Source organism: Pipistrellus kuhlii, unplaced genomic scaffold (assembly GCF_014108245.1).
Source record: "Pipistrellus kuhlii isolate mPipKuh1 unplaced genomic scaffold, mPipKuh1.p scaffold_m20_p_1, whole genome shotgun sequence".
Classification (NCBI taxonomy): Eukaryota; Metazoa; Chordata; class Mammalia; order Chiroptera; family Vespertilionidae; genus Pipistrellus; species Pipistrellus kuhlii.
Genome location: NW_023425404.1, coordinates 27939046 through 27952114, shown reverse-complemented (window position 1 = coordinate 27952114; position 13069 = coordinate 27939046). Strand labels below are relative to the sequence as shown.

The 13069-nt window shown below is 36.9% G+C and overlaps 1 protein-coding gene across 4 annotated transcripts in view; it reads left to right on the top strand.

Moving 5' to 3' along the window:
- STYX (serine/threonine/tyrosine interacting protein) overlaps nt 1-13069 on the top strand; it is a 44113-nt gene that overhangs the window by 11909 nt on the left and 19135 nt on the right. For 3 of the 4 annotated variants that reach the window (XM_036436603.2, XM_036436613.2, XM_036436585.2), the window contains exons 2-8: nt 4751-4783; nt 8526-8579; nt 9469-9566; nt 11922-11982; nt 12308-12344; nt 12819-12858; nt 12968-13018. In XM_036436603.2, the coding sequence (XP_036292496.1) occupies nt 4751-4783; nt 8526-8579; nt 9469-9566; nt 11922-11982; nt 12308-12344; nt 12819-12858; nt 12968-13018 (374 nt within the window). The remainder of the gene's footprint in view (nt 1-4750; nt 4784-8525; nt 8580-9468; nt 9567-11921; nt 11983-12307; nt 12345-12818; nt 12859-12967; nt 13019-13069) is intronic. The other variant, XM_045580620.1, reaches the window with a different exon arrangement.

Below are 13069 nucleotides of genomic sequence, written 5' to 3'. Positions count from 1 at the left end.
AGGAGACTGAAAGCATAAGGAGGTACCTCTAGCCCACCTAGAGGGCGATAAGGCACCTTACATTAACTGTGATATTGTCAAAACAGTGAAGTTGGACCTTGGTTCTTGAGAACTGCAAAGAAAGAGTTCAGAGCCAAGAACTCAAATTATGAGAAGTTTATTTAGAAAATTACAGAGATAGTAAAAATGAGGCATAGAAGAAATGGGTTAAGGAAACAAGTTACAGAGGCAAAAGAAGGACCATTGGAGCTTAAGAAAGTACTCTTGAAAAGAAGGGTGTGCTCTTGGAAGAAAGTGACTATTGGATCCTTTTTTAAAAAAAAGTTTTTATTGATTTTTAGAGAGAAATGGGTAGAGAGATAGAAACATCTATGACACAGAAATATCCTCAGTCGGCTACCTCCTGCATGCCACCTACTAGGGATCAACCTGCAAATGGGGCATGTTCCTTGATTGGAATCAAACCATGACCTCCTGGTTCCTGGGTCTATGCTCAACCACTGGTTCTTTAAAGATTCATCTCTTTGGTAAAGTATTCCTTTTATATGTGCCTTGAATGGGGATCAAACCCACAACCTTGGCATATCAGAACAAGGCTGTAACCAACTGAGCTATTTTATTTTATTTCACTAAACTGCCTGAGTTTTCCTCTATTTCGTTGTTTTAGGAATTGCAGTCTTGAATTCTCTGTCATTTAACTCATATATTTTGATGTCTTTAGGTTTATTTTCAGGAGATGTTTTCCTTTTCTGAGATACCTTGTTGCCTTGGTTATGTGGTATTTGATGGATTTTTTCCTCTGCCTAGGCATTTATGGGAATGCAATCTGCTTTTTTAAAAAGAGTGGTCCTTCTCTATTTAGCAGGTCGATCCGAAGAGGTTTTTTTGTTGTTCATTAAGTTGTGCTGAAGTGTTTTTGTTTTCTCTTGCACTGCTTTGTCTTCTTGGATCTCTGTCGGTAAGCGAAAATGCCCCACATTCCCTGGGGAAGTAGGCATCTCCTCTGTGCACTATCAGAGCACTATCCCCATGGAGGAATGTGTGGGCAATGGGGTTCTAAACCTGTGAAATCCCAGTGCTGCCCCCTGGAACCAGCTGCTTCCCTGCCCTAGGCGTCCAGGTGCCCCCCACTCGGCTTAGCTGCAATGGGTTGGGGCAAGGTGGCCTGGGAGAGGCAGGCTTTTGCATTGCGGCTTTGTTATCCCAGTAATGGCAGCTGCCAGACCTCCATCGTGGGAACCAGCCCCAGCATGCATCCACCACTTTGGAAGGAATGCTTCTGCCTCTCCAGCTCTCAAGGCTGCAGATAGTGCTCTCTGCAACCTGACACTGCTACAGCTTCTCCTGGGCCCTGGTGCTAGTTCTTGCTGCCAGCTCCCAGTGGGTGAGGGGGAGCAGCCAAGATCCATTGCTTTCTTCCTTGCAATGGTGGCTGCTAGACCACAGCTGCCCTGTCACTGGGGTTAGCTACAATATGTGCTGACTGCTCAGGCAGGACTGTTACTACTTTTCTGCTCCTAAGCGCTTCAGAGGGTGCACACTGCAATCTGATTCCTCCCCTCTTCTGAGACCTCATATTTTCCAACTCTGAATTTAGGTCATTTGAAAGGTCACTTCTATTTTCCAGTTCACAAATTCTTTCTTTATCTGTGTCCTTTCTTCTGTTTAATTCATTCACTGTTTTTTAATTTTTTAATTCAATTGCACTTTTTCATTTCTACATATTCCGTTGCCTCTCTTAAAAATTAGTTTCTTAATTAATGGTCATATTTTTGCTACTCTCTTATTATATTAAATGTTTGGTGTGGGTTTTTTTTTTAATCCTCACCTGAAGATATCTTTATTGGTTTTGAGAGAGACAGACAGACAGACAGACAGACAAGCATTGATGTGAGAGAGAAACATCCATCAGTTGTCTCTTCTACATGCCCCAACTGGGAATCAAACCCACCACCTTTCAGTGTACAGATGATGCCCCAACCAACTGAGTTTCACCGGCCATGGCTATATGTGTTTTGAATTTTTAAGTCAGTTTTTTTTTTTAAATTTATTGTGAGCTCATTGGAACTTACCTGTGTGAATTCTCTTTCTTTCTCTTTCTTTCTTTCTTTCTTTCTTTCTTTCTTTCTTTCTTTCTTTCTTTCTTTCTTTCTTTCTTTTCTTTCTTTCTCTCTCTTTCTCTCTCTCTCTCTCTCTCTCTCTCTATCTCTCTCTCTCTCTCTCTCTCTCTTTGTCTTTTCTTTCTTTGTCTTTTCTTGTCTTTTCCTCTTCTTTTCTTTTCTTTTCTTTTCTTTTCTTTTCTTTTCTTTTCTTTTCTTTTCTTTTCTGCACCCGAGGATATTTTCCCATTGATTTTTAGAGAGAGTGGAAGAGAGAGGGAAAGACAGAGAAATATCGATGTGAAAGAAACATTGATTGGTTGATTCCTGCTTGAGCCCTGACCGGAGTCCGAGTCGGGGATGACTCTCAGTCCACAGGCCGATGCTCTATCCATAGAGCCAAACTAGCTAGGACCCAGCTTTTTATCTTGTATTTGACTTTTCACTTTGAGTAAGTCCTAGGCTTTGTCTTATGTCTCACCTGTACAGTGCTACTTAAAATATGACTGTGATGAGGATCTGGAACAACTACAACCTTCATTCTTTGGAATTCATGGTTTTGGAAAACTTTTGGCATTGTCTAGTAAAGTCAAATATAGGCTTACCCTTGTGATCTAGCAATTCCATTGCTACTTACATATCCAAGAGAAATGAATGCATATGACTACCAAAGGGCACATAAAAGCATTTCGCAGCATCTTTATTCATAATTGCCAAAACCTGGAAGCTACTTAAATCTCCACAGGAGAATGAGTAAATTGTGTAATATTCATACAGTAGTATACTACACAGAAATAAAAAGAGGAAAACTGACATACACAACAACATGGGTGAATCCCAGACATTAAGTGTAAAGAAAGAAGCCAGACATAAAACAGTTGATTCCATTTACAGTATAAGAAGTTAAAATACAGGCAAAACTAATCTCTAGTGATTAACTTGCTTGTTAATTTAGCTGTGCATTTAAAGATTAGTTTTTTACATAGATAAATTTTATTTTTTGTTGTTTTTCATTTAATTTTTTCATTTATTGACTCAATGCCCTCTTCTCCACTCCCCACAATCACCACACTGTTGTCCATATTCATAAATTCTCATTTAAAAAAAAGTATTGATTGATTTTGAAAGAGAGATGGAGAGGTTAATTTTTATATGTGCCCTGATCATGACTTGAACTTGCAATCTTGATGCATCAGGATGATGCTCTAATCGAACTACTGCACCAGGGCTTGCCCCTCCCTCCTTCCCTCCCTCCTTCCCTCCCTCCTCTCTCTCATATATATATATATTTTTTTTTAACATTTTCATTGATTTTTAGAGAGAGAGGAAGGGAGAGAGAAAGACAGATAGAAACATGGATGAGAGAGAAACATCAGTTAATCAGCTGCCTCATGCACACCCCCTTCTGGGTATCAAGCCCACAACCTGGGCATGTGCCCTGATCAAGAATAGAACTAGCGACCTCTTAGTGCATGGGACCATGCTCAATCAGTTGAGCCACACTAGCTGGGCTTTTTCTCTTTTTTAAACTGTCATTACATAGACAATTTCTCAGGATTTATAATTTACTACTACTACATTGCTGAGACCAGTTTTCAATATTAAAATATATTTTCTGTTTCTTCTCTGTGTATTTTGTTTGTTTTTAAAGAAGCCTGCTGTCATTGCAGGAGTATTCTCCCTTTCCATTTTAGGTGTATAAAAGTTCTAAAAATATTTTTTCTGACTTGGAGAATCGGGATAAAGGAAATTTCTTATACAATTTTTTGCAACTTTTTTGTAATCCTAAAATTATTTTAAAATAAAAGGTTTGTGTATTTTTTTTAAAGCAAATCTTCCAGTTTTAACTTCAGAAATCTAATTACTATTTACAATTCTGAGTTTTAAGCAACCAAGTTGGAAACTTGGAATGCAATCCATTTATTTGATTTTTCATGTCAATTTACTGTCATTTCTTTGGTTTTTCCTTAGCTTTTAAAATATTTTTGTCTTTGCCATTGGCATTTTCTATTATTTTCCAACTTCTTTATCTTGGTCTGCATTCCAAAAACAGAATAAAATCTATGCTTTCTTGAAATGTATATTTCAAATGAATTAAACAAGACAGAATTTTAAGCCCAAGTAAGATATGGGAAAGGCTGTTTGACAAGCATCTGGCAGTTTAGATCAGAGATGGCAAATATCTGTCATATACTATTCTTCTTTCATCCATTGCAGATATTGCTTATTGATCACAACACTCTTCTTCCTTAGTCTTTTCCACACTTTATTTTAGCTATCTGCTGCCAGTTGATTTGAGTTGGCATGAATGTAAAAAAAGTCTATTAATATCTATAATTTAGAGGATTATTTGGGGGAGAAACTTCTGGAATATCTATTATAATTCATGAACTGTTCTATCCATTGTATGAAGTAATATAGTCATAGTTTTGGAAGGCCAATTATTTAAAGAATACCTTGTTTCTTGTTACTTACATTTTCAAGTGTTTGTGTAGCCAATTGAATCTGCTATTTATATAGAATATTCTTAAAGTATAATCCTTTCTTAAAATTTCACATGCTTGAATGTCACATCTTTAACCTTTAATTGGATGACAATTTTTATAATGCTATTTAACTTTTATTCTTGTGTGTGTTTTTCTATTTTTAAGGAGTGGACCTACCCTATGAGACGTGAGATGCAGGTATGACAACCTTTTTGTTTACTTAAGCCAACCTATATTATTAGTGGACTCAGGAGGTTGGCCAGCCAGCCCCATCACCTGGTTGAACTCCGGTTAAACTCTCGGTGAAGAGGATAATTTGCATATTTACCCTTTTATGATATAGGATCATTAAATAACCTATTTTCGTGAAGGATTTGAATCCTTTGTGGCTCATCTGTTGACTCATAATCTGTAGGTTCATCACTAAGTTTTTTAAATATTAATAGATTTTAACTTAATTGTGGATCTTAAAAAGATGAGAAATGAATTGTTGCAGTTCTTATTTTTAAGATTAGAACCATGGACACAATAATATATGTGCATGCTAAATGAGTCACTTCGTTTTTTTGCATTTAAAAATTTGGTACAGTATTTTTATTCCTTTTGAAAGCAGTTTGTTCTGCTTGTCTAGTTTAGATACGTTTAGAAGAGTTCAGTGTATATGGAAATCTGTCATTCGGACTATATCATACCTTAGATACTAATACAATGTGTTATATTAGTGATTTCCAATCAACTTCCATATCTAACTCCTCTAAAAGACTGAGTTAAACTCTCCCAGTGTGGTATGACTTAAGCAATAGCTAATTCTCTTAACAGTTCACTTTTCTTTTGCATTTCTCACCATTTACAGTCACTCTCCTAGACCTATGGTCAAGCAATATCTTTTGTTCCTGGGAATCCTTTTACTTCTAAAAATCAGTTTATTTCTTAGTGAAAATCCAGTTTTTAAAAGTATGTGAGTACCAAACTCTGGGGAGGGAGGTCATGTATGGGAAATATGTACACAGATAATAATTTAATTTAAAAAAATAATAAATAAATAAATATAGTATGTGAGTACCTAAGAGGCATTTTACTTGGTGCTGTGAGGAATGCAAAGATGAGTAAAAGGTTATTTCTGCTCACAAGAAGCTGTTACAAGAAATCAGAAGATATCCTATAGAACTGAACTACTAAGTTAGTATCTTGGGTATGATACAGCCTGACTGAAAGCATTCTAGATTGAATTCTCAAAGAATAAGTTTTAATGCAACATAAATTGACAGTTTAATTGTTGAAATTGTCAGTAAGCAAACATTTGAATTTGGGCTTTTTTTTCACTTGCTATACTTTTTCAATTATTAACTATAGATAGCAGTTTTTTTTGTTTGTTTTTTAAGTTTTTATTGTTCATATTATTACAAATGTTCCTTCCCCCCCCCCCCCCACCATTGCTCTCCTCCACCAGGTTCCCACCCCACCCTCTGCCCTTTCCCCTCTCCCCATTGTCCTCATCCATAGGTGCACAGTTTATGTTCAGTCTCTTCCCACGCCCCCCTCTCCCCTTTTCCCCAAGAATCGTCAGTTCACTCCCCTTCCATACCTCTGATTCTATTATATTCAACAGTTAATATTGTTCATCAGATTTTTTTAATTTCCTTGGTTTTTAGATTCACTTGTTGATAGTTACGTATTTGTTGTTCATAATTTTTTTCTTTGTTTACTTTCTCTTCTGAAAGAACCCCCTTCAGCAATTCATATAATTCTGGTTTGGCGGTGATGAACTCCTTTGGCTTTTTTTTATTAGTGATGCTCTTTATCTGGCCTTCGATTCTGAGTGATAGCTTTGCTGGGTAGATTATTTTTGGCTGTAGGTTCTTGCTATTCATCACCTTGAATATTTCTTGCCATTCCCTTCTGGCCTGCATGGTTTCTGTTGAGAAGTCAGCTGACAATCGTATAGGTGCTCCTTTATAGGTAACTACCTTCTTTGCTCTTGCTTCTTTTAATATTCTCTCTTTGTCTTTTGCTCTTGGAATTTTAATAATGATGTGTCTCGGTGTGGTCCTCTTTGGATTCCTTTTGTTTGGAGTTCTGTGCGCTTCCTGGACTTGTAAGTCTAATTCTTTCACCAGGTGGGGGAAGTTTTCTGTCACTATTTCTTTCAGTATGTTTTCGATACCTTGCTCTCTCTCATCTTCTGGGACCCCCATAATTCTGATGTTGGTTCGCTTGAAGTTGTCCCAGAGGTTTCTTACATTATCTTCAATTTTCTGGATTCTCTTGCCTTCTAGCTTCTGTGGAGGAGTGTCTTCTGGCTCTTTATGTTCCAAATCTTTGACTTGATTCTTGCGATCTTCCCTTCTGTTTTTAGGACTCTGTAAAATATTTTTTATTTCAGACAATGTGTTCTTTATTTCTTGTTGATCCCTTATCATTTCTTGTTGACTCCTTATTAATTCTAGTTGATCTCTTTTCATATCCTCAGAGGCCTTATCCATCTTTTCTAGGAAATTCTTGAAAAACCTTATAAGCGTAGATTTGAACTCTATATCCAGACGCTTTTTGTCCTCCATTTCTTTCATTTGTGATCTATTTTGTCGCATTTCGCAGTTACAGATGGGACGGGGTTTCAGGGTGAAGCCTGCAGCTTTGGCTCCCGTCAGCCCCGCCCTATGCGGGTCCTTCAGTGCTAGCTGCCAAACAGTCTATGCTCTCCCCCAATGAGCCCGGTATTGGGGTTCAGTTCAGTTGGAAGTGGAGTTGGAGGTGGCATTCAGAGCAGTCTGGAGCCCCAGTCTCAGGGCAATCCCGCGGCACAGCCAACCGTCCCTTCTCTGCGCGCAGTGTGCTTGCCGCCGGGACCTCCTTTCGCCTCTCCCTGGGGTTCTGCCTTACAGCCCGGCTCCCTATGGCTGAGCCTGAGTCCCCGGGGTCTGGCCTAGAACTGGGGTTCAGAGCAGTCGGGGGCCCAGCACAGTCGGAGTTTTATTTCCTTTCCGCTAGGGAACGCCCGCCAGGCACTGCGCCTCCCTCCTCTCCGGCTCCGTCCTCTCCGCACGCTGCGTCTCCGTACCTTGGGCTTTTCCAGCTCCTCCGTGCCTCCTTCTGGTTTTCTCCTTGCTTCTCACTGTAGAATTTCCAGTCAGTCAACCTTCCTGTAGTTCTGGGCAATGTCCGTTTTATATTTTAGTTGTATTTTATTGAAATTGTTGTGTGCGTCTGCGGCTAGGTGTTCACCTGGGTGCAGCCATCTTGGATCTCTCTAGCAGTTCTTTTTTAAAAATATTTTTTTTATTGATTTCAGAGAGGAAGGAGGAAGGAAAGAGATAGAAACATCAATAATGAGAAAAAATCATTGATTGGCTGCCTCCAGCATGCCCCATACTGGGGGATCAAGCCCAGTACCCAGGCATGTGCCCTGACCAAGAACCAACCGTGACTTCCTGGTTCATTTGTTGATACTCAAGCACTGAGCTATGCTGTCCGGGCTAGATAGCAGTTCTAATCTTGTATCTGGTACTGCTTTTGATGTGGCTGAATAAGGCTAAATGTAATTCCAAAGGGAAGATTTTTTTTATGCCTATTTCTAGATTTTATCAGAGAATAGAAGTAAAATTAGAGGTGTTTTATTAACGTAAAAGATAATCCTACAATGTATTAATTCTACCCAAACTGCTAAACTCGGGGAAGAAGAAAGCACTGTGGAAGCTTAATATCTGGAATGTATTATTCAGAACCACATTTGAATTTTGAATATCTTGTTTGATATATAAAGCACATCTTCATTTCTCTTCCCAATCATTTGCTCATTGTAGCTGGGAAATGCTCTCTAGATAATCAGCTTTTTAGCAAATTATTATAAACTATGAAAACACCCAATATCCACTTTTAGGGTACATATTTTATATAGATTTAAATTGCTGATGGTAAATATCTTTTTTTTTTTTCTTTCTAGGAAATTTTACCTGGATTGTTTTTAGGCCCATATTCTTCCGCTATGAAAAGCAAGGTATGAACTTTAGGTTAGGTTCATCAAGAGACTTTATTAATCCACTTTTTTAGAATAATTTTTATTTTAGTAGTAAGAGTTTTATTTGAGGGAAAGTTCACAAATAATTGCATGTTAACAGTAATTGTTGCATTGGAGTACCTGCCTCTTTCCAAATTTTACCGTGCCAGTGATCCTCAAGTGTTTAACCACAAATCATAAATGAGTTTTCTATTTTATTTTTCTTATCTACTTCTTACAACCACTCAGTGACTAGGTAGTGCTTTCCCCATTTTTCACATGAGAAAACTGAACTGCAGAGGTGAGATATAAAGCTTGGGCTCTTATGACTCCAAAGTCCATGTTTTTAGCCACTGTATGGTATTGTTTTCCAAATAAATTATCTTTAAGTTCCCATTGAGCTCTAAAATTTTAGTTGTAAAATAGTCCTATTAGTCTTTTGAGGAGATTTAACGTATTAATCTTGAAACATTGAAATCTCTTGCTGATCATTAAAGTTATATTATTTTTTCCATTGATTTCTAGAGAGAGGAAGGGGAGGGAGAATGGGATGAGAGAGAGAGAAACAGAAAGAAACATCGATGTGAGAGACACATATCAATTGGTTGTCTTCCACACATGACCCTACTGGGGGTGAGGAATGTGCAACCAAAGTACATACCCTTGACTGGGAATCAGTCCTGCAACCCTTTGGTCCACAGCCTGATGCTCTACCAATGGAAAACTGGCCACAGCAGTTAGATTAAAATTAGCTTTAATCACCTTTATTTAAAGTTCAGATGTGTCTGTATTCTAATGTTGAATTGTGTATTTTCAAACATCTGTGTTACAGTAAGATGATGTTTGTATTTTAAACTGTTTCTCTCCCCTGCCTATTCTTTTTTTATAGCTACCTATACTACAGAAACACGGAGTAACCCATATCATATGCATAAGACAAAATATTGAAGCGAACTTTATTAAACCAAACTTTCAACAATTATTTAGGTAAGATTATCGCTTTTATTTATTAAAATGTTACGGGTAGCAAACATGTAATCTGGTTTTTAATTCAAGTTGATTTTATTATATCAGATTTTCTTCTGTACAGAGATGGGTTGTATAAGACATCATTTTAAAAATAAATGTCCTTTAAAATATTTTAATGTTGGTCAATTTGGTTCAGTGGATAGAGCATTGGCCTGCAGACTGAAGGGTCCCAGGTTCAATTCCAGTCAAAGGCATGTACCTTGGTTGCGTGCACATCCTTAGTGTGGGGTGTGCAGGAGGCAGCTGATTAAAGTTTCTCGCTCATCAATGTTTCTGACTCTCTATCCCTTTCCCTGCCTCTCTGTAAAAATTCAATAAAATATATATTTTTAAAAAATAAAATATTTTAAATAAGTAATTCATGTACATAATGCAGAATTCTAAAGGTTTGAAATACTGTATACAAAAAGTAGGTTTCCCTGTTCCTATCCCGTGATTCAGTCCCTTCCTAAAGGTATCCAATTGTTACTTCTTTTTGAGAATCCTTCCATAATAATTTACATATGTAAGCAAACTAGTGACCCGATTCATGAAATTTGTGCACATTAAAAGGGGATTTAATTTGAGGAAATAACTTAATATTGCTATTTGCCCTTTCTCTATAATAGAAGTGTCAGAGATGAAAGGAAATTAGTAAAATATATGTGAAAATCTTCCTCCTGTAAGAGTCTGGAGCATACCACGGGACCCAGAGTCAAGTCCCCACCACTCACAAATGCACCTCAAAATCGCTTGAGTCCCAGACATGGGAAGGGACCGCAGGAGGGCTCTAGGGCATGTCTAGCTCATCTTACCCAGTCACGATCAACCAGACCCCAGCAGCAAACTAACCTACCAGTCGGAGCATCTGCCCCTGGTGGTCAGTGCATGTCTTAGTGACTGGTGAATGGTTGGACACTTGCATATTAGGCTTTTATTATATAGGATAGTTCTAGTAATAGTTTTTAAAAAATATATTTTTCAATTTTTTTTAAAATTAATTTCAGAGTGGAAGGGAGAAGGAGATAGAAACATCAGTGATGAGAATCATTGATCAGCTGCCTCTCGGACGCCCCCTACTGGAGATCTAGCCGCAACCTAGGAATGTGCACTTGACTGGAATTGAACCCGGGACCCTTCAGTCCACAGGCCGGCACTATCCACTGAGCCAAAACAGCGAGGGCCATTAGTAGCTTTTGACATTCAAAATGGCATGTAGTAAGATAGTTTAGTTTAACTCTAAATTAACATTTTTCCCCCTGAAGCAAAGATTTATCCCATCATTCTAAGGTACTGTTGTTGTCAGAATCCTTATGGTTTTTACATTGGATTATCCTTGGATCCTGAGCTTCAACTTCTCTCTGATATGCCCTGAATTTATTAATATTTTACCATTAAAGGACTGTAATTTTTAAAATAATATTGACTAAAAATTATTTTCATAACTTATTTATAGTTGTGTTAGTAAACAGGTCATGTTGGATAAATTAGAAATGGATGTTTTTCACAAAATAAAAAAAGCCTAGCATATTAATAATATCTTATTTTAAATGTTTTCCAAAGCATAAAATTCCAGGACAGGTGGCCTCTTAACTTTTTGTGCTACTGAAAGTTAGTTCAAACAGTGAATTTTTTACTGTTGGCTCCATCAGACTGCCTTCTATTTTGATTAGTTCTTCTCTTTCAAACTTTAGGCTTCTTCTGAAGTGCTCTCTGTAGAGTTGTAAGGAGGAGTGAATTACAGGACCATTCAGAGAAGAATCATAATCCTAAAGAAGTAGAAATAGAAGAATAACAATAATGAATATAAGCACTTTTTGCCTTTATTTTCTAGGTCCACTCTGATCTGGAGGAAGGTCTTTTCTTGTGACTTTTCTATTTTAACCAGATAGATTTTTTAATATTAACATATCAGAGAAATGTTCACATGTGTTATTTAAGGCTTTAAATGTTACGTATGCTGCCCGACTGGCGTTGCTCAGTTACTGAGCGTCGACCTATGAACCAGGAGGTCACAGTTCGATTCCCAGTCAGGGCACATGTCCGGGTTGGGGGTTTGATCCACAGTGGGAGGCTTGCAGGAGGCAACTGATCAATGATTTTCTCTCATCATTGATGCATATATATAAATCTCCCTTCTCTGAAATTAATAAAAATATATAATATTATGTATGCTTTAAGCAATATACAGTCTATGGCCCAGTTCTTGGGAATATGATACTTTGAAAGTTATTTTGCATTTTTGTGGTTGTCTAGAAATTTTCAGTTAGTTTTTTTAATACATAAAGAAGTTTTGTCTGAACGTGTGCTTATCACAAAATATTCTGTTTTCAGATATTTAGTGTTGGATATTGCAGATAATCCAGTTGAAAATATAATACGTTTTTTCCCCATGGTAGGTATCAATATTTTAATATTAAAATGTATTTATAGTTTGACCTCTTAATTATGGTTCTGAACTTTTTCTGTGTTATGACTGAATTTGTGGTGTTATATATGTTTTTAAAATTTGAGAAATCACTAAAATTAAATTTTAGCTCCTATATAATTTTTTAAACTTCAAATTGTATTTGTAGCATTTTGAAAATTCTTGAATTAATGTAATTATTATTCATATAAATTATCAGGAAATTGTTCTCAATATATTTTGTTTCACTGTATGTATTTTGTGTTTATGTTAATCTACATGTTTTATTATAACACATTGTTTTTGCCTTCAGACTAAAGAATTTATTGATGGGAGCTTACAAACTGGAGGTAAATAATATTTACTTAGCTAATGTTTATATTTAGATTATTTGTTTAGTTAATTTAATTAGTATTCATTTTATTTACATATTTATCCTCACCTGAGGATATTTTTTCATAGATTTTTAGAAAAAGTGGAAGAGAGAGGGAAAGACAGCAATATCAATGTGAGAGAAATCTGGTCTGTTTATATCCTAAAATATACAACATCCAAGTTGCCTCCTGTAGGAGCCTCAACTAGGGCGCAGGCCAGGGAGGAGCCTGCAATCTAGGTGCATGCCCTTGACCGGAATCAAACCCAGACCCCTTTGGTCCACAGGCCTACACTATCTACCGAGCCAAACCAGCTAGGGCAGTTAGTATTCATTTTAAATTCAGGATATAGAAGTTCTAATTATATATAATGGACTGTTCTCAAAGTTGTGTTTTCTTGACTTCTTGTTTTGTATTTTTCTATCAGAATAACTATTTCTTGTTTTTCAGGGAAAGTTCTTGTCCACGGAAATGCAGGGATCTCCAGGAGGTATGAAGTTAGAGATAATTTTTTTCTCTCTCTAACATTTAATTAATGAGTTGTGTTTTCTGTTTTTTGTTCTGTTTTTTTTTTTCTAAAATTTTTCCCCCCTTTTCAGTGCTGCCTTTGTTATTGCATACATTATGGAAACATTTGGAATGAAGTACAGGTAAGAAAGTACTCTGAAATCAAGCCACAATTTAAATTATTATTAAAATGG